General features: G+C 52.5%; 14 protein-coding genes across 14 annotated transcripts; 8 read left to right on the top strand and 6 right to left on the bottom strand.

Moving 5' to 3' along the window:
* Positions 1-16: 16 nt before the first annotated feature.
* On the bottom strand, positions 17-2,050 carry APUU_41594A (uncharacterized protein; the record flags this gene model as incomplete). The annotated part of the gene is made up of 2 exons (XM_041704793.1): positions 17-973; positions 1,022-2,050. 2 exons carry the CDS (start codon positions 2,048-2,050, stop codon positions 17-19), a joined length of 1,986 nt encoding a protein of 661 aa, XP_041557344.1.
* A 793-nt stretch (positions 2,051-2,843) lies between these two features.
* On the bottom strand, positions 2,844-3,542 carry APUU_41595A (uncharacterized protein; the record flags this gene model as incomplete). The annotated part of the gene is made up of 1 exon (XM_041704794.1): positions 2,844-3,542. One exon carries the CDS (start codon positions 3,540-3,542, stop codon positions 2,844-2,846), a length of 699 nt encoding a protein of 232 aa, XP_041557345.1.
* Positions 3,543-4,551: 1,009 nt separating this feature from the next.
* APUU_41596A (uncharacterized protein) lies at positions 4,552-5,713 on the bottom strand (the record flags this gene model as incomplete). Its single annotated transcript, XM_041704796.1, has 3 exons — positions 4,552-4,571; positions 4,631-5,437; positions 5,485-5,713. The coding sequence occupies 3 exons, from the start codon at positions 5,711-5,713 to the stop codon at positions 4,552-4,554; spliced, it is 1,056 nt and encodes a 351-aa protein (XP_041557346.1).
* A 1,282-nt stretch (positions 5,714-6,995) lies between these two features.
* Positions 6,996-7,490, top strand: APUU_41597S (uncharacterized protein; the record flags this gene model as incomplete). The annotated part of the gene is made up of 1 exon (XM_041704797.1): positions 6,996-7,490. One exon carries the CDS (start codon positions 6,996-6,998, stop codon positions 7,488-7,490), a length of 495 nt encoding a protein of 164 aa, XP_041557347.1.
* A 216-nt stretch (positions 7,491-7,706) lies between these two features.
* On the bottom strand, positions 7,707-8,120 carry APUU_41598A (uncharacterized protein; the record flags this gene model as incomplete). The annotated part of the gene is made up of 3 exons (XM_041704798.1): positions 7,707-7,770; positions 7,825-7,972; positions 8,021-8,120. 3 exons carry the CDS (start codon positions 8,118-8,120, stop codon positions 7,707-7,709), a joined length of 312 nt encoding a protein of 103 aa, XP_041557348.1.
* A 421-nt stretch (positions 8,121-8,541) lies between these two features.
* APUU_41599S (OBAP family protein) lies at positions 8,542-9,484 on the top strand (the record flags this gene model as incomplete). The annotated part of the gene is made up of 3 exons (XM_041704799.1): positions 8,542-8,734; positions 8,823-9,278; positions 9,333-9,484. The coding sequence occupies 3 exons, from the start codon at positions 8,542-8,544 to the stop codon at positions 9,482-9,484; spliced, it is 801 nt and encodes a 266-aa protein (XP_041557349.1).
* A 533-nt stretch (positions 9,485-10,017) lies between these two features.
* Positions 10,018-10,651, top strand: APUU_41600S (uncharacterized protein; the record flags this gene model as incomplete). The annotated part of the gene is made up of 4 exons (XM_041704800.1): positions 10,018-10,182; positions 10,231-10,415; positions 10,469-10,548; positions 10,602-10,651. 4 exons carry the CDS (start codon positions 10,018-10,020, stop codon positions 10,649-10,651), a joined length of 480 nt encoding a protein of 159 aa, XP_041557350.1.
* A 71-nt stretch (positions 10,652-10,722) lies between these two features.
* Positions 10,723-11,857, top strand: APUU_41601S (uncharacterized protein; the record flags this gene model as incomplete). Its single annotated transcript, XM_041704801.1, has 2 exons — positions 10,723-11,005; positions 11,076-11,857. 2 exons carry the CDS (start codon positions 10,723-10,725, stop codon positions 11,855-11,857), a joined length of 1,065 nt encoding a protein of 354 aa, XP_041557351.1.
* Positions 11,858-11,949: 92 nt separating this feature from the next.
* APUU_41602A (uncharacterized protein) lies at positions 11,950-12,774 on the bottom strand (the record flags this gene model as incomplete). Its single annotated transcript, XM_041704802.1, has 4 exons — positions 11,950-12,194; positions 12,243-12,357; positions 12,404-12,699; positions 12,744-12,774. The coding sequence occupies 4 exons, from the start codon at positions 12,772-12,774 to the stop codon at positions 11,950-11,952; spliced, it is 687 nt and encodes a 228-aa protein (XP_041557352.1).
* A 623-nt stretch (positions 12,775-13,397) lies between these two features.
* On the top strand, positions 13,398-14,770 carry APUU_41603S (uncharacterized protein; the record flags this gene model as incomplete). The annotated part of the gene is made up of 2 exons (XM_041704803.1): positions 13,398-13,944; positions 13,995-14,770. The coding sequence occupies 2 exons, from the start codon at positions 13,398-13,400 to the stop codon at positions 14,768-14,770; spliced, it is 1,323 nt and encodes a 440-aa protein (XP_041557353.1).
* A 784-nt stretch (positions 14,771-15,554) lies between these two features.
* APUU_41604S (uncharacterized protein) lies at positions 15,555-16,792 on the top strand (the record flags this gene model as incomplete). Its single annotated transcript, XM_041704804.1, has 2 exons — positions 15,555-15,861; positions 15,915-16,792. 2 exons carry the CDS (start codon positions 15,555-15,557, stop codon positions 16,790-16,792), a joined length of 1,185 nt encoding a protein of 394 aa, XP_041557354.1.
* A 1,654-nt stretch (positions 16,793-18,446) lies between these two features.
* On the top strand, positions 18,447-20,048 carry bgt2 (GPI-anchored beta-1,3-endoglucanase EglC; the record flags this gene model as incomplete). The annotated part of the gene is made up of 2 exons (XM_041704805.1): positions 18,447-18,644; positions 18,702-20,048. 2 exons carry the CDS (start codon positions 18,447-18,449, stop codon positions 20,046-20,048), a joined length of 1,545 nt encoding a protein of 514 aa, XP_041557355.1.
* Positions 20,049-20,927: 879 nt separating this feature from the next.
* APUU_41606S (polysaccharide lyase family 26 protein) lies at positions 20,928-23,735 on the top strand (the record flags this gene model as incomplete). The annotated part of the gene is made up of 1 exon (XM_041704807.1): positions 20,928-23,735. The coding sequence occupies one exon, from the start codon at positions 20,928-20,930 to the stop codon at positions 23,733-23,735; it is 2,808 nt and encodes a 935-aa protein (XP_041557356.1).
* A 566-nt stretch (positions 23,736-24,301) lies between these two features.
* On the bottom strand, positions 24,302-25,512 carry APUU_41607A (uncharacterized protein; the record flags this gene model as incomplete). Its single annotated transcript, XM_041704808.1, has 2 exons — positions 24,302-24,858; positions 24,924-25,512. The coding sequence occupies 2 exons, from the start codon at positions 25,510-25,512 to the stop codon at positions 24,302-24,304; spliced, it is 1,146 nt and encodes a 381-aa protein (XP_041557357.1).
* Positions 25,513-26,375: the final 863 nt, after the last annotated feature.

The following is a 26,375-nucleotide window of genomic DNA, read 5'->3' on the forward strand; positions in this document are numbered from 1 at the left end:
ACGATACCTCATAAATCTAAACACCCAGTCCCGGCGCCAACCCCGACAACGGATTTGCCATCTCATCAAGCTCAGGACAGATCCCACCGGTCAGCGAAGCACGCTGATGACAAACCTCCAACAAGATATCCAATTGGTTGGTGCACCAAATAAAACCCGAGTAGATCTTATTATAGAAAGACTCGGGAAAGTCTGCATCGCGGAATGGTTCGAGAAGACGCGTCGCAGCGTGCAGGAGCTCGGCGTTCTCTGCGAGGCCTGCCCCCTCCGAGAGAAGGGTGTACAGAAAGAAGTCGTGGAATGCGATGAGGGGGTAGTTGCGGAAAATCCGGCCGAGGGTGGTGCATTCGGATGGGGAGAGAGTGTCGAAGTTGGTGGTGAGGAGTTTGAGGGCGGGCTCGGCGAATTCGCGGTAGCGCTCGGATGGGGGGAGAGTGGTGTTGCAGCGTTGGATGAGGAGATTTGTGGTGAGGAAAGCGTATTGGAGCTCAGTCTGGACGTGTTTGAGATGAGATAGGTCGGGGAGAGTCCAACTGGTGAACAGAGGCTCGTAGGCTTCCTTCCAGACAGAGAGTATGGAATGTAAGCGGCGGACATGGGTGTTACGGGCGAAGTCATCAATGATTGATGAGCGTACGGAATACAGCGAGGAATAAATCTCCTCCCAAATGGTGGAAAGACTGGTGAAGGCTCCGTGGACTTGCTCTATTGTCGGCGTGCCCGTTCCACAGGGGTACAGCGGCAGGGTGCAGTCGTGGAGGTAGAGTTCCCCGGCCTGGCCACTCTGAAAGGCCAGCTGTTTGTCCATTGTATAGATGAGCCAAAAAAGCCGCTCGTCTTCCGATAAATTATCCCACGACCCGTTGTTGGGTGCATGCCATTTCTGTAGGCCGACCGCGCGGGTGAGGCGAGCAGTTTCCTGGAAAACACGAATCTGGACAGGAACAGAGTAATATTCCTGGCACACAAAAGCCTAATAAGGCCGGTTAGTATGGAACAAATCATTAGGGGGAAGTAGTACCAGACTAAGCAGCGCCCGGACATTTTCTACCGTGGGGTTGTTAAAGGCCCCCAGATTCTGCAGCGCCCTGTCACAATTTCCAAGGAGAGCGTAGGCAACTTCCAGATTAAGATACGTGCTCTTTGACCCAGTCTGGCGCGCCCTGTAAGCCCGCGCTTGAAGGGTAATAGCGAGTAGATATATATTGTTCATCATGAGCACCTGGGCCTGCGACTGCTGGCAAGGTGGTGAATCATAGTAAAACGCGACCGCATCTTCAAGATATTGCTTCTGGAAGACAGACGCAAAGACGTGGAGTTCTGTGAAAGAAGACCGGAGGCAATCCTCAAGGATATAACGTGGCGGCGCCTGTATGGGCTGAGTGTTGCTGCTCACAGGGAAGTCCAGACAACCACCGTTGAATGGGAACAGTTCTAGCTGGCGCTCAAGGACACGCTTCACGGCAGGATCTTTGGCGGCCAGTGCCCACAGAGTCGTCGGTTCGCTAGGTGGCCCTTCGACTGCAGATTGCAGACGGCGACGAAGCGACGTGAACAAGGCGATCGAGGCCGGATCACCTGGAACTCGTTCGTCGTCTTGATCGGGGATGGCACACGCTGCTGTGCTTTCGACAGGCGGTGCGACGTCCCCAGCGTCCTGCGAGTGAGAATGTACACCATCGGTAGTTGGGGGCGACTGCAGCCCTCCAGCTGTAGGAGTAATGTATTTGATATAATGTGCGATTCCTGCCAACGTCTCTTCCATCCGATCCAAGCGCGAAGTCACCGATGAGAATGCGTCGAATAGCTCCTTGATATTGTACGCTGTGGACGACGAGTTGGAATACTCGCAGGGAACGCCGGCTCTGCGACAGTTGGAGCAATCGGGCCGTTGACGGTCACAGCGCACTTTACGGGACCGGCACTGTGCACAAGGAGGGATTGAGGCCTCTTCTGCCTCGTCTCGCTGCCGTTTGCGCTGGGCGAGAGTCGTTGACCCACTGTTTACGCTGCCATGGTGAGACCCATCGCTTTCTTGTGCTGAACGCATCTCGAGCCCACAGGAATAAAACCCGAGGTTGCGGCGTTTGGAACAAATTTGCTAGCAGCCGCGATAGATTAGATTTTTGGATAAAAGCAGAACTCGTAACGTGTTGAACGTGAAGCTGAAAGTGAGAGAACAAGTTGATTATTAATTGCCTGCAGCCTGAGGCAGAAAGTCCCAATTAGGCTAGACTGGATATGCTACAGATCTCATCTGCTTATTCTTAGGATCTTAAGTGGGATTATCACTGGGGCCTGGAATGAGATACTAGGGAGAGTTGTCTTTCAGCTTAATAGTCTTGGTAACGGGGTGGGGTGGTTGAGATTACGAACAGTGGGGGTGTAGCAGCATTATATAGATCTATATACATGTAGAATACTGCACAGCTAGTAACTTTCCTGAATCTATAGTATATCCAGCTTTAGAGCTCAAGTCCAAGTCATTGTATCTGGTTTAATGCAAGTATACCCAGGACAACCCAGGACAAGATTCTATCCTTCCTCTTGGTTGAACATGTCATAAAGCGCGGGCCTCCAGACAATATCTGGCGTATGGCAGGTCAAGATATGTAGATGCCGTTGTAGAGTGCGGATTTGGCAAATGAGACGTAGCAGGCTGAGTAAACGGAGCGAAACGCGCGAAGAGACCAGTCCGTGCTGGCTATCGGAAACGATGTCGGAGTCATGACAGAGTTTGGCATTCCCAAACACTTAGTGACCGCAATATCTGACCGGTTGAAATCGGCCTTTTTGAACCCATCAATGCTCATAAAAGGCTGTTCAAGCTGGGCGTGAATGGTTTACCATCGGCCACCACCTCCCCCTGGACCCCCAAAGCCACCACCACCAGACCCTCCATATCCTCCTCCGCTGCCGCCGAATCTCCCTCCAGAACCACCACCCATTCCTCCAAAGCCTCCGCCATTACCGCCGTATCCTCCTCCACCGGGGCCTGAAAAGCCACCAGAGCCACCACTTCCCATGCCCCCAAAGCCACCACCTCCTCCGTGATGACCTCCATGGTGCCCTCCAAAACCACCTCCACCATGGCTACCCCCATAGCCACCACCACCTCCGCCAGAATATCCACCGGAACCACCTCCTCCCCCGCCGAGGACACTGCCTACCATACCCCCTAATCCACCACCACCACCGCTGCCCATTCCTCCACCTCCGTGATGTCCTCCACCTCCGTGGTGTCCTCCACCTCCACCGCTCAGCGCGTTCCCTACCATGCCTCCCAATCCACCACCACCACCGCCCATTCCTCCTCCTCCATGATGTCCGCCACCTCCACTGTTCAGCGCGTTCCCTACCACGCCGCCTAGCCCTCCCCCATGGCCTCCCCCATGACCTCCTCCCCCGTATCTACCTCCACCACCTCCTCCGCCACTGAGGGCGTTGCCAACCACGTTGCTTAGCCCGCCGCCGCCCTGATGCGGGCGCGGACCGAGACCGCCACCGCCCATGCCTTGATTCGAAGAGAAGCAGCCTCCCATTTTGTAATGTAATGTAGAAGTGGATGTAGAAGCGAGTTGTTCGGGAGCGAAGAGGAGCGAAGTGTTCTGGTTGATTTTTGGGAGAGAATAAAGTGATGATTGGAAAGTGAGAGGCAAAAAGAAAAGAAAAGAAAAATTAAATCTCTGTATTATGCGGGGAGGGGAGGGACCGTAGGGTTGCTGAGGAGTTCCTGGGGCTCAGCCTTATAAGGATCGAGATCCGGTTGTGGTAACGTGCGTCATCGGCCCGCAGATCTACGCAGAGTAGGGCTGTGGTTACATCACGATCCCCGAAGTATGCGCTCGGCAGGTCGCGTTATTGGAAAATAGGATACAGAGACGGGAATCTACATATATTTTCTGATGAGCAGCAGAGTACTTGTTCAACATCGTGTCGGCTTTTGGTTCTACGCTGCCTTGCGAGTGATGAGTATTAGCAGCGCTATATCAATGACCCAGAGTTCCAGAATCCAGGGATCCAGTTCAAGAACTGCGAGGTCCTTGCCTCCTGTGGGGCCCTTGGCTCTGGTTTTCCCTCTGCGCCCTGGGAGGTTCAATTTCTTTCTTTCATTTTTTTATTTTTCATTTTTTTTTTTACCCTCGGATTGCATCTGATTGTATTTGCTAGCGATGGTTAGATTCGCTGCCACGTTATGCCCTTGGCGCGTAGAAACCTCCCTAAATGCCGAGCAAATACTGAGCCTTGACCACAGATTGACCGCAGATTGACCCAGATTGACCCAGATTGGAACCGACTAATCTTTGGGTGTTCGTTCCTTGGACCTGAGGGGTGGGTGGGTCTAGCTGCCAAGAGGTATCAGGATAGTCTAACAGGGAATTCAGTCTGAAGAAGAGGCGCGATACCCTGTACAGTGAGCGCTTTATCCTACTAGCATAGACGATTGAAAATTTGGTCATTCATCTACCAACTGCCTAGTACTTGCTATGTACGACCTCATTCCATATCTCACAGCATCATCATAATTATCATCAAGACTCCAACGCATACCTAACAGCCAAGGTTTACAGCTATAATATGAATACGTTAGCACAGGCACATTAACAAAGCAGGTTACCGGTAGACGTACAGTTAGCAAACAGCGCATACGAGTCAGCATTGTTCAGCGCCTGGGATGCACTCAGCGCAACAGAAGCCGAGTAGCCATAGGCGTAGTCCTCAGTACCGGGGCTGTAGACGCCCGGGGCGTGGGTGAACTCATGCAGGGTGGTGGTGGCCTGGTCCTGGTCGTAGCAGGTCGAAGTCAGCGCAGGGAGGGCGCTGTAGTACAGATCGCAGTTGGCGATGATGTCGTAAGCGGGCAGGGTCCAGGCGAGGACGTTGGAGCTGCAGTATCCGTAGGTGTCGGTGCAGAGGTATTGGGTTGCGCCGGAGGTGGTCGAGCTTGCCTCGGAGGCGATGGCGCTGAAGCGGGCGGCCACGCTGTTGCGGGTGCTGGTGCTGTCGGTCTTGAAGAAGGTCGTGAAGCGGGAGCCACCGCTGCGAGCGGCCGATGCGGCGGCATTGGCGAGCGAGACGGTGTTGCGCAGGGCGGTTTGCAGGGCTGTGCCGCGGGACCCTGAGCAGCCGCTGATTTGGGTGCGGCGGGCGAGCGTCTTGCCGATGTTGGTGACCTCGGCGGCTTTGGCGCCGTCGACGTCGATAGTGAGCTCGTTGGAAGAGAAGGGGAGTGCGCCGGACACATTCTTGTCCTTGACGATGGGGACGGAGCCCTGCGAGCGGAGGGTGATGGAGCCGCCCTCGGATAGATCGCTGGTCGAGGCGATGTCGAAGACGTCCTCGATGGTAGCACCGGGGGCGAGCGAGGTTAGGGCATCCTCGGACAGGTCGGTGGTCTTGATGCGGTACTTGACGCCCTGGAATTCGACCTCGTTTTCTAGTCTTGTTAGCAGACATTGGGGGTTGATGGCCTTAGGGACTAACCATTGCGGAACAGAGACACCTTCTTGACGGGCGAAGCGTCCTGGAAGAAGTTCAGGTGCACAAAGGTAACCTCCTCGCTGCCAGTGTTCTGCACAACAGCCTTGATGCGGGTGTTGTCCACCTGGGAGAGGGTGACTTGCAGGCCAGGGCTGTTGAGCTTGACATCAACTGGAGATGCGTTGATGCCTTGCAGCAGAGTCAGGAGGGCAACGGGGGCGATGAACCGCATGGTGAAGATATTGGCAGATGGTTTAGATGAGATGAGATACTGGTGAAGGATATATACGAGACCGACGGGGTCGCACAAGGCTTTTATATCCCGTTCGACGCTATCATTGCCAACATCCATCCGTCTCCCAGTTCATGATAGGATGGCGACATCGACCGTTCCTCCGTGTAATCAATATGCCTCTGCAGACTTCGGCGATATACACCAAAACAGAAGGTGGTATTGCATGCGCCACGGGGCCCTTGTCATTCTGGGAATCTACGAAGCTATTCGGGCCTTATCCAGTAGCAATGCCTGCGTGAGCCACCATGACTCGCTTGGGGTTGTCGTCCATACCTTGGCCAAATCGACCTGTGCACAGCATGCATGAATCCCTCAGGGCTAGAATCGCCTGGCTATCCTCTTGCCCTGCGGCAGACAGTGTTCGGGGGGTTCTCGAAGGCACTATCGAAGGCAACCCCAGCAGCGTGGGCTTCCGATAGGACTGCTGCTCTTGATAATATCCCCCGGCCTGCAGAATCACACTTGGCAAACCCTCGAACACCCTCCAATAGAGGGGTAGTAGTATTAGCGCATGGGTGCGATATTGGCTTATCATGCGTGGACCAAACCATCAGGCGTCTATACGGAACCATTTCCCATACAACCCCTCAACCTCTCAGCCGCACAACCTCCAGCCCATTGTGTCCGGATTCGCAAAAGCATAGGGATTCTTCACACATAATGAGTGGCTTTCAGGGGAATCCTCAGTCAGACCGCCACAATGCTTGGTCGTCTCATTGTTCTCTTGCCCAGCAACTTAATATCGGACACTGCATAGCGCCTGGGCACCTTTAAAGATGCAACCCAAGACCGCCCAAGAGCCTTGACCAGCCATTTAGTGCAAGTAAATCCCCCGCAGTGATCGTCTGATTTGCTAGACCCAGCGATTCGACTCAGCCAGCTATCCTAGCCTGTGAAGAACAGCAGACGCTGCAGATCTTCTCGGAAACTGGCGATAGTAACCCCCACTGACCAGGGGCGAGGAGTGTCAGAGGATGATCTGATGCCCAATAGGTATGGCGAGCTCGCCGGAGGCTGCCGACCGTCCTCTCGCATCGCGGATCAGATAGATTAACGAATTTAAGATATGGCTGCCTCTCGAGTCTCGACTCTCCGGTGGGGTCTCCGACAGTCAAGCAGGTTATCCCCCCACTAGTCTAACTGCTGAAGATAAGGCATGTTTCCCACTCGCCTCCTCTCTCTTCTCGTCGCACTGTCGGCCTTCTACCTTTTTTCCACCATGTCGACCGACTCTGCTTCTCCTCCCCTCGAGGTCCGGGTTGTGCCCCCGTCTATCCCTGCCTCGTTCACCCCGCCTGTAGCCGTGTCCATCCAGCTGTCAGTCCTCAACCATGCGGAGTCGCCTGTCACTGTCCTGAACTGGGGCTCGCCTCTTGATCCCCGTGCGAACATTCTTGGTGTCTTCGAGATCCGCGACTCAGACTCCGATGAGCTTGTGACGATCGATACGGTCAAGTTTACCCGCAAGCTCCCTCCGCCGAGAGAGGACTTTGTGCAAATTCCTACAGGTGGAACTATCGACACCGAAGTGACACTTCCTCGCGTTCCCCTCGTCGAGGGGCATCGCTACACCGTCCAAGCGCGGGGCTGGTGGCAGGCCGTCTGGGAGAAACCCCTGCAAGACGTCCCCGCGGATGACTTGGAGAAACTGACAGGTGCCAAGCGGGGGGAATTTCGGTCGGAGGCTGTGCCAATCACTGTTGCGCCGGAATAACCTTAAACGGGTTAGGATGATGTTGTCGAGGGCTTGTATAACTACTTGGTGGTTGTTGTTGATTCTCCGTGCGACTCCGAAATATACGCCGGCGCACTCCCCACTACACTACTGCTACTTCGTGCAACGATAACGTTCTTGTGATGGTTGTTTCATATTAATTTCATGCATCAAATGACTTCGTCATAAAGTATGGTACAGAATTAAAATTCCCATTTACTCCCGACTGAACTTATCCTCGGGCCCGCCTCGTCCTTCGAACTGTTGCGCCTGCGCAAGTCTGCGGAAGTTTAGCACTGCATCCATATCAAAATAGAATTAAATGTATACTCACCGTCCTCGGTCATCTCTGATGCCGCCCTCTTCTTCAGGAATAGGCTTCCGGTCGGATCCTGATGGGACCGTGTCTCGGCCGCCGTACCGTACTTCGGACTCTTGGGGGAACTTGCGCTCGGCCATCTCGTTGACGCCGGATTCAGCAGCTGGGACTGTTAGATCATGCTGCTATAATAATGAATGGGTTTACATACCGGAGTCGCTCTGAGGACCGAGTCCTTGCTTCGCCTGGTAGGTGTTGAGGTCCTGCTCGGCGCGGGTGGCCAAGCGGCGGGCTTCAGCGTCGTTCACCATTGTGTATTGTATCGGGTATATTCTTTTCTTTTTTGCTTCGTATTTAGTGATTGTCGTTGATTGATGTTCCTGAAGAACGAACAGCCAGCATCTTATAAGGTACTTCATTGCCGTATGAAATCATCGCGATGTCACTGCGCTCATGACGTCAAATGACAAGATCCATCCAAGTCTGCGGTGTATACACAACCCAGCAGCCTGCGAATATCATCATTCTGGAACGGCCCAGCCCCACCGTCCATGGCGGCTCCAAGGACGAGCTTCCTTTTACGTCAGTATTGCGCCTGTCGACTGCGCAGCTCCATAAAACCAACCCAGAGCAGCCAGCCGGCAGCCCTACTCACTTGATAGTTACCACTTACTTACCCACTTGAATTGAAACCCATTCATCGAAATAGTAATAAGCATAATAATAGAAATAATGGCGCACGAAAACAAACTCCCCGGCGACCCGCTAACGGCCAGGTCCCAGGTCCTGGAAACTGCAGCAGGCGCCACGCAGGCTTTCACGCCCATCAAGCAGATTTGCGCCCATCTGCATGCGTTCCATGTCTATGCTTCTGACCCGACGCGCTGCGTGGAGGCGAACCACTACTGTTCGCATTTGACGGAGGGTGCGTTCTTCTGTCATACTATCCTCTCTTTTACATCATCATAAAAAAAATGGGACCAACAGTAACATGATGAAATGGAAACATGCAGACCTCCGCCAATGTCTCATCTATGACTCCCCCGAGAAAAACGCCCGACTGATCGGTATCGAATACATGGTCTCCCCGCGCCTCTTCGAGACCCTCCCATCGGAAGAGCGAAAGCTATGGCACACGCACGAGTTTGAAGTGAAATCTGGGATGCTGATTATGCCGACGCCGCGCGGAATCCCGAACCCGGTCTGGGAGGCGGCCGAGACGGCGGAGATGCGAGACATCGCGCCTGTGTACGGCAAGACGTATCATTTCTGGCAAGTTGATCGGGGCGACATAGTACCCATGGGCGCGCCGCAGCTTATGGGGAGTTTCACGAGTGACGAGTCTGTGAGGAGAGCGGTGCCTGGTGGGTTGGCGGAGTTGGTTGAGGAGCGAGATGAGGCGTTTGGGGTGGATACCTTGACCAAACAGGAGAAGAGGAGTGATATTGAGCCTGTTGATAAACATCCTGGTATGTGGCCTGTGCTCTGGGAGTTGAGGCTAGAGCGAGACTAATAAGGTGTAGATGCGGATGGTATGTGGCAGAGCCCTGCCCAGGAGACGGCGAAGCCGAGAGCTGCTGCCGGTGCTACTTGGAATATTGGCGAGCAGCGCGCGACTCAGCATGCACAACCGGCTGGGAGCTCTAGGAAGACGTTCTCGACTATACCTACGTAGATGGAGGCTGCTATGGCATCTCTAGCCACTGCTCTGTTGGAAAGTTGGCATGGATGTATGTAGTCGGGGTGATTGTACTATAAAACTGGATGATAATGGATCATCGCTACTGCATCACTGATTAAATGAAAAGCGGTTTGTGGTTATGGTCTCGCAGTGTGAAATCCGAGGATTAGTATATATTCTTCAGTCCATCCAGCCATCTAACTATTATTGCTCTCTTATACGAGAGGCACGTAAATGAAGCGAAGCATATAGCAGACATATTGTAACAACGGAAACAACTAACCATTCAACGGTGTCTAGGTTCCATGCACAGTTTTACCTTTCAATCATGATACGGCCAGATTCCAGCAACCGGGCTATTCCATCAAAGGAACAGGCAAGTAGCAGGGATATCCAACGATGGAATGCAACTTATGATAGAAAATCACCCGACATGAAAATGACCCGGTGGGTATATCAGAGTACACCAAGGTACCGGGAACTTTCTTCCTTTGGTTCTCTTGCTCGTTGGTCTATTGAATACCACGATGCCTGAACAGAAGGCAGAGCCCGCACAAGCGACACACAGTGAAGGAGTCGAGATGCAGGATACTAGGTCCGCCACCTCTGAGCGCACGCAGATACCATCTGAGAACGAGCAACGCACTCTGGAGAACGCCGGGACGGAATACCGCGAGAAGCAGCAGCTCGATGTATACTAAGCTAAACCCTATTTCAGTCAAATCTACTAACAGGCACAGAGATACTTAAGCTTCCTTGCATCCCTTGCCTTTTCAGCAACACTCCTCGCGTCATGGGAGACAACCGGAGCTGGACTTCTGGCTGGGCTATATAACGGTGGCCCGGTGGCAGTTGTATACGGGCTGATTGTGAGCATCGTCGGGAATTTGGCGATTGCAATGTCTTTGGCTGAGCTGGCGTCTGTGTAAGGGAATCAAACCAAACCACGTACATAACAGGAGATGTCTGACCTGCTAGGCACCCGACTGCTGGCGCACAGTACCACTGGACTTATGTTCTCGCGCCATGCTATCCGCGCTTCTTGAGCTTTTTCCAAGGTAATCCTTTTCCATTTAACTAGAGGACCGTGCTAACGTGCGTGGCATGGCAGGATGGATCACCGTATGGTATTCCCAGCGTATAAACTATCGCCACAGCTAACGCCTTAGGTCTTCTCCTGGTCCGCCCTCGTCTGCATCGCACCGTTCTTCATCGGAACCCAAATCGAAGGCATGATCAAGCTCGCGCACCCGGACTACGAAGTCCACGGCTGGAGAAGCACCCTGCTCATGTGGGTGGTGTCGATCATCCCAATCACTGTGAATATCTTTGCGCGCCGCGTCCTGGGCGTAATTGAACTCGTGGCCGGGGTTATGCATGTCGTATTTCTGCCCATGGTCCTCGGGTTTCTCAGCCATGCTCCGCGCAGTGAGCATGAATTTGTTTGGGATACGTTTATTAGTGGGTTTAGTGGGTGGGAGAATCCAGGGGTGGTGTTCTCGATTGGGTTGTTGGGTGCTATTACCCCCCTTAGTGGTATTTGCGTTGCTATACTAGTTGATGTCTGATACTGACGTTTATCCAGGCGTCGATGGTATAATCCACATGGCAGAAGAGGTAAAGAACGCCCAAGTTGTCGTCCCTCGCTCGATGGTCTGGGGAACTATGATAAACGGGGCCATGGCATTTAGCTACGCAATCGCGATCCTGTACTTCATGGGTAACTACGCCGATGCTTTGATGACGCCAACAGGATACCCGATTATTGAGATAGCGTATCAGGCAACGGGCTCAAAGACAGCGACGTTCATGATCATGGCAACGGGGATGCTGCCCGGGTGGATTGCGTTCTTCAACGGCCTTGCCTCTGTGACTCGTTTGACCTGGGCTTTTGCACGAGACAATGGGCTTCCATTCTCTGACTATTTTGTCAGGATTGATCCTCGGTTCAAGATTCCCCTGCGTTCGCTGCTGCTAGTGTCGTCTTGGATTTTTGTTCTGTCGTTTATTCAGACGGGGTCTACGGCTGCGTTTAATGCGATCTTGTCGCTGAGTACCCTGGGGTTGTATATATCGTACCTGTTCCCTCTTGTTTCTCTTGTAATTGCTCGATTTACGGCCAAGGATATCCCCAGGGGTCCGTTTACTCTGGGGAGATTTGGTCTGCCGTTGAATTTGGCTGCCATCCTGTTTGCTACCTACTTTGTCGTGTTTCTGCCTTTCCCACCAACTCTGCCAGTTACCGCAAAGAACATGAACTTTGCGGGACCGGTGCTGAGCTTTGTTATGCTATGTTCCTGCATTGACTGGTTGGTACGTGGGCGCCACAAGTGGAGCGGGCCTACTATGAGATATCCTCGGGGGTGAGCATGGGAGTAATGATAATACTTCTTGACGATTGACAAAGTTAAGAATGACGATTAGGATAAAAGCAAAGCTTATAAACCACCCTATTAACTCTAACCGACGATATGAAAAACCCTTGGCCACCAGACCATTACCCATATGGTGACCCCAGGGCCGCCCTTTTGTGATATCCCATCTGGTGCTGCCTTGCCCTCTCCTATAGTGATTTCCTCCATTTGCTCGAATCCCATGGAGAGGTATATATCACGAGAGTGCGCTGTTGTTGCCTCCAGCCAGATCGGAAGTTCATTACACAATGCCGCCTGTTGATATTCTTTCAAAAGAACCCGGGCCAGTCCTTCGCACGTCAGCCACTGGAGCCTTGGGGTTTAGTGGACAAACCCACCCTTTCCCTGAAATTCATACTCTGTTCCAATAGCAAAGACGTAATAGTGCGCTAGGCCCCCAAGAACTCGTTTTTTTGCTGCGTTTACCGGTTTGCTGTAATCACGTAGCATGCGCTATATTGCTGTCAACATGGAACGCGACAAGTGGGAGTCGACTCACAACACACCCCGGCACACCAACACGCCAGATTACATTGAGAAACGCCAAAGCAGCGGGCACCATCATCCAGGGACTATCTATCGATCGACCCGGAGGTAATATGACCGCAACCGATTTCCATCCATCGGCCTCGGAGATGGTGCCGCCGTTGAGGAGCGCCGTTCGGCAGAGACCGCGCCAGTATTGGTGCAAATATACTTGGTAATCCACATCGGACAGATTGCACAGCATATATCGGAGGACGGGGTCCCGATCAAAAACACGACCGAGGAGGGTTGATGCAGGGTCCAGGTGCTCTAAACTCGTTAGTATCAACCTGGCGGAGACGGGAAGCCCTAACCCCAGGCACCGGTGGTGATCGGATAGGACATCACTCGGTCAGCAACCACTGAAAGGGTTTGTTATTAATTATTGCACTTCCTCACTGCTAAATCCACCTCAATCTTATGTCGTGCCTTCTCATTCCGGTGCAGTTGGCAGCCCCAGGGAAAGGGCAACCCCGTCATCTCCCACCCTCGCTGACTGTCTCTGTAGCATCCAGTAGTCAATTAGCCTTTTGGGTATTGAACGGACTAGATCTCATTGACTAATTACGATCAAATTGCAAACCGTCTCTTGATCTCCCAGCAACCTTGAGCAGACTAGCATACTGTAGCTCGAAGACCAAGATAAAATCGCCGAGTAGTACGCTAGGTCTTTACCTCTAAGCGCGTTGTGTTGTCAAATAAGTGGATAGGTATTCGCGGAAAGTTAGAGAGTATGAGTGTAAAGCATGCTATGGTACCGGAAGTGTGCCTCTATCAGTGTGTGAACATGAACGCCTCCAATAAGCCCACGCCATGTACCACCAATAACTGGGAGCCCAAATGGTTTGTGAATGAAAGCCTGACATCAGTATATGAAGTTATTGCATTAGCACTGGCAGGTGATGTTTTGCCCTTCCTATATCTGCTACCATCACTTTCCTTTCTACCTGCAGTCCATTGCGCCCAGCATGGATCCTACGAAGCCCTCAAGGGTGCTACTCCTCCCCAGGGAGTTGATTACTATGATACTAGAGGGTTTGCAGCATGACCGCCGTGCCCTACTTTCTATTTCTCTGACCTGCCAAAGCATTTATGCCATGGCACTTCCCCTCCTGAATCGCAGAATAGTGGTCCACAACCACAACAGAGAGTCCTACGAAGCCGCGGTGTGTCAACTTCCTCGAGTAGTACAGTATGTCAGGGAGATGACCATCCACTTGCACATTAAAGGGAAACCTTCGCTGTTTGGTCCTGCCGGAACCTTTGACGCATACCGCCCAATCGACATACTCGCAGCCCAAGGCTACTACCCACTATTTACAGACTTTGTTTCCGCAATCGACACCATGGATCAGTTGCAGAAGCTCACGATCAAGGGATGCGGATATATAGGTCCTTGTCGGGTCAGCCCTACTCCGGCCTCATATTTCCAGCATCTGCAGCGCAACTTTCAGGCGTTCAACAATCTCTTCCTGCGAGCAGTCCAAGGAGACGCTCTTCCCCGCCTGCGCACGTGTAAGTATAACAATATGTATTGTGCCAAATGAGACTGACTCGCCTTCTAGTGGAGCTTAATCTCTCCAATCAGGGAAGCTGGCACTGCGAAATGGAAGGCTTCCTATATCATCCACGGCTGAAGGAGTTGTCTATCGTGGGCGCCAGCATTCCCGCTTTCAAACCCATGCATCAGCGCTTGCGTAGTTTGCCCCTGGAAGAGTTGAGCTTTCTTTGCTGCGATCTTAGCCCGGGCACACTGGAAAGCCTCCTCGCTGTCCCTAAAGCCCTTCGCCGCCTCAGGTTCAGGGGCTCGCCTCGGTCAGAAATGCCAGAACATCTAGAGGCTGACACCCAGCTTTATGTCAACGCAATAAAGCAGCAGGCAAAATCGCTGGAATATCTCGATATAAGCCCGGCATTCCCAGTCGAGACACGCGCGCCTATAGACCTACGCTCGCTAACCGCACTGCGAGATCTCCGAATCCGACCTAGAACTCTTTACGGAGACGTCGATATGAGTCCAGGGATCGGACTTCTAGGGCCTCCACTCCCAGGGACGGAACGTCCACGGCCTGCACTTCCAGCTAGCCTGTGGTGCCTCAGACTCTGGGGCTGGGACATGCCCTATGAATTCACGGTGCATATAACGATTCTAAACAACCTGGAGTGGTCGGCTATGAGTGTGCCCCTGCCTAGCCTTCGCTACGTCGCAATTGAGGATGACAAGTTTGTTTTCGGCGGCCCGGCTGTGGATTCGGATAATCCCATTACATTTATATGGGATGAGCCGCAGCGCCAGTGGCGGTTTCCGGTCGATTGCTGGTGCTGTGCTGACGGATTATAACCCTATTCCACTCTTATATTCAGTCGGTGAGCGTAGAGGTTGGGAGTTTATTGCGGCAGCTGTATTCATTCATGGTTGCCATTAATTGTTGTGGTAGTATGGTATATTTTATGTTCTGATAGATAGGAGACCCCGAATTGAATATTTATAAAGAATTAGACTTATACCTGTAAATTGAATTTAGTAAATGTATCTCAGTACATGTAAGTACGGTCTTGCAATTATTGTTAGACTGCGAATACTCTGTTTTGACTTCATATTTCAGCGTCAGGCCCATTGGAGATGGATGGGTAGCCACCAGCTTTGCAGGGCTTTTGGTGTATCGGCCTAGCATCCTGAATGTCTGTTCTTGCTGATGTATAAGATGGCTTTGCCCTGGCAGTATATTTTAATGATCTCAATATAAAGAGTTACTGTCAGTAGAATGCGGTTAGGACAGACTGTAGTGAATTTGTTACTTCACCAGCTCAGCTAATCTTCACTGTAATGTCTCTGTGTTATTTATATATGGCGACTATTTATTATACGGCTGTTATATTCTTCTTTCCCACCTGCACCCTTCTACCGCATTCCTTTAAATTTAACACTTACAATGTGGTCCGTGCCTATACCAGTACAAGAACTCCTTGGAAGAAGGGCTACCAGTATAGACCAACAGAGGCTGCACCCACGAGTTACACTTCTTAACCTCCCTAATGAATTGATATTGCAGATCATTTGGTGCCTTGACCGGGCCACAGTCTCCCGCCTTGTCCGCGTCTGCAAACTGCTATGGAAACTTGCAATGCCAATTTTATACACGAAGGTTGCTGTTAAACCGGGCATGCTCCTATCCTTTGCATGCACTGTGTATAAGTACCCACACCTCCTCCGGCGCATCCAGAGCCTAACAGTCCACGACCATAACACGATTGATTCGACAGAGGCTGAACACCTGTCATGGGTAATTACTCTGTTGGAGAACCTGAGCGAGCTGATTATCAAGGGAGGATATACTCAGTTCTCCATGGTGCCAGGGGACTTGGTGCTCCGTCACAGCAAGCTATATGTCAACGCGCTTCAATCGCCTTTGCTGGGAAAACTCCGGAATTGTACGTTTTCCCCTTTAATGATATCGAATATTAGGCTAAGAGAATCCATGTAGGCACTCTGAGTCTCGGCCAGGGAGACCCCTGGGACATGGCAGACCGCGAATGCATCTTCACCCATCCCAACCTCCGCAATCTGACGATCATCGGCGCCCAAATGGACAACTTCCACTCCTTCACAGAGCACATCAAACGCACCTCCCCCCTGGAAGGACTCTTTCTGTACTGCTGCGACCTCAGCCCGGTGACTCTGCACAAGATCCTCTCCGTCCCTCGCAACCTCCAATCCTTCACATATGTAGGCGCCCGCCAGGTCGGCGCACCCCTGTACACATCACCCCGTCCCGACGAGTACATCGCAGCCATGCAAGCCCAAGCCGCCTCTCTCAAGACCATCGCCTTCCACCCCTGGAACTTCACACTCCGCCAGCCACATGCTATCACATTCTACCGCTTCACTGCACTGCAGTCACTCACATTCATGCCGTTCTACTTTCTGACCCGGGAGAACCCGCCGCGATGCCTCAGCCTCACCCCTCTGGTCGATAGCAGCTTCCCCGCCAGCCTGACCAGCCTGAAAATCCTACAACGAGACCACAGGGTTATATCGCCCGTGGAGAACGGCATGATGGATCGACTCGCCAGGGCATTCCACGCCGGCGCGCTCCCGAACCTGCGGCTGGTGGAGCTCTGCGTCTCGCTGCAGCCTGTAATTCCGAAGCGTCTTCCTGACCTACCGCGGGATTGGGATCTGTATTTCCGGGGACGGGTATGCGTCAAGAGGGGGTCGTTCTGGGCTATTCAGCAGCGGCCGCTGGGATGTCACTGTTGTGATTTTGATGTGTATAAGGTTTTTGTTGATAATTGGGCTGTTGAGGTTGCTCCTCTGCCTCCGGGGTTTGATCATTGGTTGAGCCATCAACTCTTTGGGTAGGATGGTTCTTTGTTTCCCTTTGGATGATGGAGGTGGCTTTTGCGATAGGCAGAGTGGTTGGGTTTCGTTTATGTGGGAGCGAGGAGGGCCTAATGTTGTCAGTACTTTGGTCTTGATGATAGCTGCACCTGTCTATTTAGGCGGATTTGTAGTTTAGTATGGTGTAGTGCCATGATTTGGTCGATTTTATCAACATTAATACCAGGAAGCATAGGAAAATATGATCGTTCTTATATGCCACCCTTTTTTACTGCCTGAAATATCTCCACTCCAACGGTCTTTAGTCACTTTTTATCAACTATCTCCTTAAGAGGGTCTACCATCCCCTCCAGAGAAGGTCAAATGGCCGTTGGAGTTGTCAATGACCCCTATTAAGTTCTTTGATTTGACTGGACGTGTTCTATTAATGTACACCGTTTCTCGCCGAGATGGTGGTCCTACTATATTAATAGTACTCTATTAATTGAGGCTCCAGCTGCAGCGGGACAGGGCGGGATATGGCGGGAACCTGCCGATCAGATGGTCGACGAGTCTTGGACTCACTGGAATTGCCGATCGGTATATCATTGCCAGCCTGATGGATCTTCGGTGATCGGTCTAGACATGAATAGATTTTGTCTAATTGTAGTTATTACGCTTATTGTCCCTTCACGAAGGATACTCCCAAGTTGTATTGGAACCTGAAATATCAGGCAGAACGTGGCGTCTTGGCGAGGATTTATCTCTGCATCTGCTGAGTAATGCGTATCCCCTTCCGGCATTACTCAAAAGTTGGCACAGTCGGAAAAGTTGGAACTGGAACAGCTTGGAGGCGAGAACGCTGGGCATCGGAGTCCCCGGATGTGTCCCAGGTTGCAACATGGACTGCCATTCTTCATTGCTGTCACCACACTATACGATTGTGTCACGACAGTGACATTAACAAAGAGTTCATTGACTGCAAGCATCAGCCTGATAGGGGAGTCATGTGATGCATAAAGTGGCATGACGTGTGCCAAGTTGAGCATTGTGAGCCCTAAGAGAGGTCCACGACAAGAAAAAGGGAGGTGGCGAATCCACAGTGGCTGCTAGGCTGCTAGTGCTGTCGCCGGATTTAGAAGCATGTCAGACGGCAATCAAAAGTAATATGCAGATGTGAGTTCAGGAGGTGAGCTGGCAGCTGGCGTGTCAGCTCACTGCTGTAAGGTAGCGACTGTGAAGTACCTGCAGGTTAATACAGTGTTCCTGCAGCCGGTCGGCGAACCCATAAGACTGGACGAAAAGTGAAGTTTTACTTGCCACTGAGAGTTTGACTTTGAGAGTCTTCAATCTTCAATGAGATGCTGGCTCTGGACCACAGTTCGGCAGATCTGGTTAAGCACGCACTAGGAAAAGACTGCCGGCCATCCTTGGAACGGGCCCTGAAATGGACCTGACTGGACCCAGGATGGAGCCCTTTGTGAATTATTATTGACCTATCTTTAGCTTGTCGACAACGCGGCCGACTCCACCTCTGCGAGTCTAGACGATTCGCTGGCTGTCCCTCGCTTTCGGCGTCGGCTCTGAGTCTGCGGCCTTCAAAAGCACTCGCTGCTCCGTCGTCCTCCGCAACCCATCCACTCCTTCGTTGAATTCCCTTTTCCTATACTCTTCTTCTAATACACTCGCTATCATAATGTTCTCCAAAACTCAGATTCTCGCTTTCGCTCTCTCCCTTGCCTCCGCCGAGGCCGCCTCCAAGGGCTTCAACTATGGCAACAACAAGCCTGATGGCAGCCTCAAGGCCCAGGCTGATTTCCAGTCCGAGTTCCACACAGCAAAGAACCTCGAGGGTACCTCGGGATTCAACAGTGCCCGCCTCTACACCATGATCGTGAGTATCTCTTTGCCCTTCTGTTGTGCACAAAGGGCAATATCTGACACCATCTAGCAAGGTGAAGGCAGCTCCCCCATCGAGGCCATCCCCGCCGCCATCGCCGAGGAGACAACCTTACTGCTCGGTCTCTGGGCATCTGGTGGAAACATCGACAATGAGATCACGGCCCTGAAGGCTGCCATCGACCAGTACGGTGACTCCTTCTCCAAGCTCGTCGTCGGTATCTCCGTCGGCAGCGAGGATCTCTACCGCAACTCAGAGATCGGCGTGCAGGCCAATGCCGGCATCGGTGTCGAGCCCGAGGAGCTCGTTGGATACGTCCAGCGCGTCCGTGAGGCCGTCTCCGGCACCAGCCTCAGCGACGCTCCCATCGGCCACGTCGACACCTGGAACTCGTGGACCAACGGCTCCAACAGCGCCGTCATCGAGGCCGTCGACTGGCTCGGCTTCGACGGCTACCCTTACTTCCAGAGCGAGATGGACAACTCCATCGACAACGCCAAGAACCTCTGGAACGAGGCCGTCGGCAAGACCAAGGGCGTTGCCAACGGCAAGCCTGTCTGGATCACCGAGGGAGGCTGGCCCGTCAGCGGCGATAAGCAGAACCTCGCTGTCGCTTCCATCGAAAACGCTAAGAGGTTCTGGGACGAAGTTGGCTGCCCTCTGTTTGATGAGGTCAACACCTGGTGGTACATCCTGCAGGACGCCGCTGGTTCCTCAACCCCCAACCCCAGCTTCGGCATTGTTGGCAACAGCCTTACCACCAAGCCTCTCTACGACCTGGGCTGCGGATCCAAGTCCTCTACCGGCGGTGGTGCCACCACCGGTCGTCAGACCAGCTCTGGCTCTGGCGCGGGCTCTGGCGCCAGCTCTTCCGGTTCCGGCTCTTCTGGTGCCGGCTCTTTTGGTGCCAGCTCTTCTGGTGCCAGCTCCTCTGGTGCCGGCGCTTCCACCGTCTCTGCTTCTCCCTCTGGCTCTGGCTTCTCCTCCGTTGCTCAGGGCTCCTCGACTGCTTCCGCCTCTCCTTCCTCCTCCAGCTCTGGCTCTGGCCTCGGCAACGGCGGTTCTCTCGGCTCCTCAGGCTCCTTCGGTGGTAACGGCGTCGGCAGCTCCTCCAGCAGCATCGTCATCTCCCCCTCCGGCTCTGCTACTGCCACTCCTTCCTCTAGCGCCGGTGCCGGCTCTTCCGGTTCCACTGGTGCTGGCGCTGGCTCCGGCTCTGGCAATGGCGCTTCTGGCTCCGGCTCTGGTTCCGGCTCTGGCTCTGGCACTGGCACCTCCGATGAGTCCACCAGCAGCACCAGCCCCAGCCCATCTGAGTTCACTGGCGCTGGTACTCGTCTCTCCGGCTCCATCTTCGGCGCGGCTGTCCTTGTCGCTGCCCTTGCGGTTGCTCTCTAGATTTTAGATCTTAGCATGGCGCTCGGAACGGTTGGATTATGTACGGGTTAGATAAACAGGCTGTATTTTATTTTATTGATCAATCTTTCATTCGTTTGTATTCAGATAAACCGATAGAAATGACGGTTTTATATATTCCACCTGATCATAACGGTAGAAGGGAGACCTTGTGCTAGAATTACCAGGTTGTACAATAGATTCAGCCTATCAAGTTATCAGGGTAACACAAAGTTACTGCATAGATCTATACTCAAACTTGTTGAAAAAGGCATGAACCTGTCATTAACAATCTAAATAGGACCCAAGCATCGGGGGACAAGAAAGGACGGGGATTGGTATATATATATAGGGCACAGTATCGGATCGTGGGGAACAAGGAAAACAATAAAAGCCAGCATCCCCAGAGTTCTGGTTTAATATTAATAGAGTTTATTCTTTGTCACTTTAAACCCAAATTTAGCAGGGAATATAGCCTTCCAAGCAATTTTCGGCGTCCACATTAAACTGGCATCCCCGCCGGAGATTTCCCCCATGGCAGCCCACCAATAATGGTGCCATCCAGCGCGCATCTTGCTCTATCCTCGGCTTTTCTGCAGCGCTCGCTCGCTATGCTTTATACCGAGAAATACCCGGAATGGCATAATTGGAGACATGCAGCGATTTAATCTATTTTCTCCCAATGCAGGATGATGTGCTCGCACGGCGACCGGCCGGTTTATGACGGAGCGACGGCGTATTTGACGCGATTGGACTGAGGGTTAAAAGGAGTCTCTTTCCCTGCCAGGGAGGTACAATTGAGCTGCTTGCACTGAACTGAGTTGCGCTGGGTTGAACTGTTTTGAGAAGTGAGGCTGATATCCATCCAGCATCGCGTCCAAGATGCGGCCCTCTATACCAGGCTCTCTTCTCTCCCTAATCGCGGCTTTCGTCCCGGGTATTGTCGCCCTCCCAGGCACCGCCAGCACGAACGGAAATTCCAACGCGGAGTCTATTCCCGTGCATTGGCTCGGCGATACACCATCCTACGTTGCCGGAACGACATTCGGACTCCCCTGGCCGCAGGGGAAATACCACTTCAACAGCACTGCGTTCAGCATCTCGGGGTTGCAGGGTGGAGATGCGCCTCTGCACTCCTGGGTCAACGGATACTGGGCCGATGGGTCGATCAAATGGACCGGACACGCGCTTCCTGCTGTTGATACTGGCAATGGTACTCTGGCCGATGAGTATACGGTGAGCGTGAAAACTGGAAAGCCTCACTCGTCGAGTCCTGGTGGTGTCAAGATCCAGAATTCCGCCGATGCAGTCACCGTCAACACTGGCAAAATCAGCGTGGAATTCCCGAAGAAGGGGTCTAACATTGTCGACTCCATAACAACTTCATCGGGCAAAACGGTTGGGCGGAATGGGAAATTGGTTCTGCATACGCAGTCCGGTGTTGCTGAGGATGTTGCCGCGCGCGCGAATACCTCTATTACATACAGCAATTTCGAGAGTAGCATTTCCGGTGTTTCTGTTAGTGCAGGGAATGGGAGCTCTCGTGCGCTTGTTACTGTGCGTGGCCAGCATGCACCGATTACCGGCGACGGCGACGGGTGGCTCCCATTCGTTGTTCGGTTTTATCTCTATGCGAACTCCGATGCCATTCGCATCGTGCATAGTATTGTGTTCGATGGGGATGCTGAGAGTGATTTCGTCTCCGCGCTGGGGATCCGGTTCTCTGTCCCGTTGGCTGGGGAGGAACTCTATAACAGGCATGTGCGTATTCCTGGTGAAGGCGGGGGCTTCCTCCACGAGGCCGTTCGAGGGATTACAGGACTGCGCCGAGATCCAGGAGAGGAAGTGCGCACTGCACAGGTTGCGGGTGAGGAATTGCCTGATGAAAGTACGTGGGACACGCGGGTGACCAGCCGCCTGCAGTGGATTCCAGCCTGGAATGACTATAAACTTTCGCAGCTCTCGCCGGATGGATTCACCATTGCCAAGCGTACGAAGGCCGGACAGGGCTGGGTGCATGTTCCTGGGGGGACCAGATCAAATGGATTGACGTATCTGGGAGGCGCAACGAAAGGAGGCATTGCGGTTGGATTGCGTGATTTCTGGCAGAGGTTCCCGGCTGGAGTTGAGATTGGAAATGCGGCGGGTGATGAAGGGCATCTTACAATTTGGTTGTATAGCCCTGAAGCCGCGCCGCTGGATCTACGACCTTTCCATGATGGGCTGGGCCTAGACACGTATGAGAAGCAGCTGGATGCGTTGGAGATCACGTACGAAGACTACGAAGAAGAGTTCAACACGCCGTATGGAATTGCGAGGACCAGCGAGGTATACCTGTACGCGTTTGACCAGACGCCTGACAGTGACCAGCTGGCGACGCTGAGCCAGCATACGAATGAGCCCCCGGTTCTCGTTGCCGACCCGTCGTATATCCGTGAGACGAAAGCCCTAGGAACGTATTGGGCTTTGCCGGACACCTCAAACGATAAAGCGGCGACTATTGAGGAGCACCTCGATTTCCTGGTCGAGTATTATGAAGGCCAGGTTGAGTCGCGCAGGTGGTACGGCTTCCTCGACTACGGCGACTACATGCACACCTACGACGAGGACAGGCATATTTGGCGGTATGATGTCGGCGGGTACGCATGGGACAACTCCGAGCTGTCCCCCGACTTGTTCCTGTGGCAGTACTTCCTGCGTACGGGACGGGAAGATGTATTCCGTCTCGCCGAGGCCCTGACCAGACACACCGGCGAGGTCGACGTGTACCATATCGGCGACTGGAAGGGTCTTGGGACTCGACATGGCGTTCAGCACTGGGCCGACAGTGCAAAGCAAGTCCGCATCACCCAGCCGCAGTATCGGAAGTACTTCTACTACTTGTCTGGCGGGGACGAGCGTGTTGGCGAGTTACTCCAGGAAGCACTCGACACAGACAAGACATATGAAGTTCTCGACCCGAACCGAAAAGTGCGCACAGACGGCTGGACACCGACACCAGGTCAACCGGCCACCATCTCCCTAGGAACCGACTGGGCCGGATTAGCAGGCGGCTGGCTGATTGAATGGGAACGCCGTGGCCCTCGCTGGCAGGAAGCACGACAGAAGCTGACCCAGACGGCCCGGGGCATCACAAACCTGACCAACGGCTTCGTCACCGGCTCCGGTCTATACTCGTCAACGAATGGAACACTCACACCACCCCCTGCAGACCTCAACAACACCGGCCTTGTCGAAGTATCCCATCTCAACGCCGTTTTCGGCCTGCCGGAGGTCATCTCCGAGCTCCTGGACCACTGGGGTGACGCTGCCCCAGACCGGCTCAAGGACGTCTGGCTCGAGTACTGCTACTACTATTCGGCGTCCAAGGCGGAGCAGAAAGCCCGGTACGGGGAGGACTTTGGCAGCTTGAACCTGATTCAGGGCCACTCCCGGCTGACTGCGTATTGGGCGCACGACCAGGATAATTCCACTGTTGGTGAGCGCGCGTGGAAGGAGTTTTATGTTAACAATGATGGCTTCACGGCGGATGAGACTTGGACTAGCGAGGAGGTTAATGGGAGTGCGGTCCTTATTCCAGTTCAGGAGGCGACGTTTATCAGTACGAATGCGGTTGCCCAGTATGGGCTCGCGGCGATTCAGAATCTGGCGCTCGCTGGGGATGCGTTGGAGGGTTCACCGTATCCTTGATACTGTATTGAGTTAGTCAATCGTTGTACTAGAGCTCGAAATAGCTATGCTTTTAAAGAAGCCAAGTCAGTGCTTATATTTAGCCCATCAAGTTTCCTAAATAATGGTGTAGCTCGATACATACACATAGAAACCAGTGCGTCAATGGTGGCTGTTGGGTATCGGTCGATGGACTGTGAACCGATGCCCATGAGGTCGCTTCACTTGAATCCCCTGGAGGATAGATAACAACTGTACATGTGCGCAAGGGGCTGGAGGCCTCTACATGAACCACATATTTTGATGACCTGTAGCGAAGCTCACATTAGATAGCTTGAGCGCGGGGAGGCGAGGAAAGGAACATCTGCCATTGTTAAACGTTCTGGTGGCTCAACTAGATACAAACCGGATTAAAGAGACAAGTCTCGACCCCAGGAAATCCTTCATGAGCCCAGGCATATGAGCCACACAGAAACGACCTATCGGTAATGATGTCGGACTTATCCAAGCATATTGATCCTAATTCGGTTGTGTTACAAACAAGCATTTGCTAGAGTCCGAGCGGGTGGCACAACGTTAAGTACTCATTAGGCAATGGTCCCTCGTTTGTCCCGACGACCCATAAAGCTGAAGTACCAAGTCGGCTCACCATGCCTGATCCGACAGTTGCAGTCCCATTTCATGCGGCTACCACTCAGCCAATACTCGTGGCCGGGGTCACGACCCTCCTGCAGGGCCTTTGTCACGCTCATGCAATCTAGGCATAAGCCGTGAAAGTATCCATCCACGGTGTCTGCCGTGGACGAGACTATGGTCTTCCAGTCTACCGCCCTGCACATGCACATACTGACGCACGTATCTAGGCTATCCCCGTTATCGGCAACTTTTGATTCCTCTTTGTTCAGGTGAGCGGTGACTTTCGCGGCATTGAATCTTCGAAGATTGCCGATGATATCGTCGATACTGCGATGCTTCATAGTGTTCTCAAGGGGCCAGACTTTGATGGATTCCAACTCTTTGAAATATTCGAAAAAAGTCTTTTCCTTACAATGGCATGAGGCGCGACGGAGCATGTTAGCAGCGTGTTCGAACAGGCCGTTGTGAAGAACATTGCGAAGGCGGCCTCGGGCTGCGTTCAACTGTTCTACAATCGACCAAGCTGAAATTAGCTAGCTGGACACAGTACGAGGGGTGTTGGGAGAAACTTACGCATCACCCTGGGAGGCAAATGTAAGACGAAACGATCAGTGGGATTGGATTCAGAAATATGGCCTCTATTGCCATATGCCAAGGTCTGAGTAATTTTCTGGAAACCTTCCGCGTAGTCGAATGCGTAGAAGGGATAAAGCAGAGTTCGCTCAAGCATGTAGTCGGCAGTGTATTTGGTAGACAGGAGTTTGGCCTTGTAAAATGAGACCAGCCAATCCTTCAACGGCCCATTTTGAAACTCGACCTGATACTTGTCAGAGGCACCGATCAAATGCCATATTGCTGCAACTGGGACCACATCAGAAGTCGTCGTGTTGAGTGTGTGGTGTACGCCGCGAAACAGTATTTCCATGGCCTTGATGTTATCGTCGTCTAGTGTGATACCTTGACCATCCGATTCTCTCCATGGCCCTCGGAACATTGTGGCGAAATACTCAGTGGTTGACAACCTTTCTCGTTCGACTTGAAAGACTGCTGTCTCTGAGACCGTCCGAACTGGTTTGTTACTTTGGTCGCGCGAGGATTCGTATTCGTGTACGGTGACCTGCGTGTCCCAATTGGGGCAGATGGTGATGGTTTGGCGAGTCATTTTGTCTTGATAGATGGGCCCCGGAATATCTCTCAGTTGGAACAAAATAAACACCAGCCAAGGCAATATGTTTGGCTTGAATGTGAGGGGCTTGGACTTGGACTAAACTACCGATAGGAAGCTAATGGCGAAGTATCAACTCAGGTCAACAGGAGTAGAGTAATGAAAGACATAAGAGCGTATTGGCACGATAGACAGAGACAGCAATTGGGGTGAACAATGAGCGTGGAAGAGAGGAAGAAGTGGGTAGTGATGATGAAGATAGAGAGAAAGAGAGTAAGGGAGAGAAGCCGTTGTGTTACTGCATCACACGTGATGGTGAGTCAATTGTCAGTCAACTCTCTTCCATTGTTGATTCTCATTGAATTCAATTTCTCAGGCTGCTCTCCATTTGATGGCCGCGGTGCATTTCAACTGATTGCAGTAGAAAGAAAGTGAGACCAGGACATCCAAGTGGAGGAAGCTGAATGAGCGAGTGGAGTGAGAGATGAGTTTGTCGAGAAAGGAAAATTTGTACAAAATTCGTCTAAATTCACATTTGGTCTATACTGACTCTATCTGCTACTGTTCTAGATATCGTCACTCTCTAGACTGGACATGATACCGCCGGACACCCAAGGAGCCTTTCCCAAATGAAGCCCGTACCGCGCACGTCCTTCGATAATTCGGTATCGTGCATCTAAAATGAGATGCCGTGTCGATTACTGGGCATTTTTCAAGGTATTTGATAGACACCGGGTGCCAACTGGTGTGAGCTCGCGAGGAATCTGAATAGACAGACTCGTTTGGAGCTCATCTCAACAACGGTTGTGAGGGGGGCAGGTATTTTCCCGACTCCATATGGCCATCTTCAGCAATGTTAA

This window comes from Aspergillus puulaauensis, chromosome 4 (assembly GCF_016861865.1).
Source record: "Aspergillus puulaauensis MK2 DNA, chromosome 4, nearly complete sequence".
NCBI lineage: Eukaryota > Fungi > Ascomycota > Eurotiomycetes > Eurotiales > Aspergillaceae > Aspergillus > Aspergillus puulaauensis.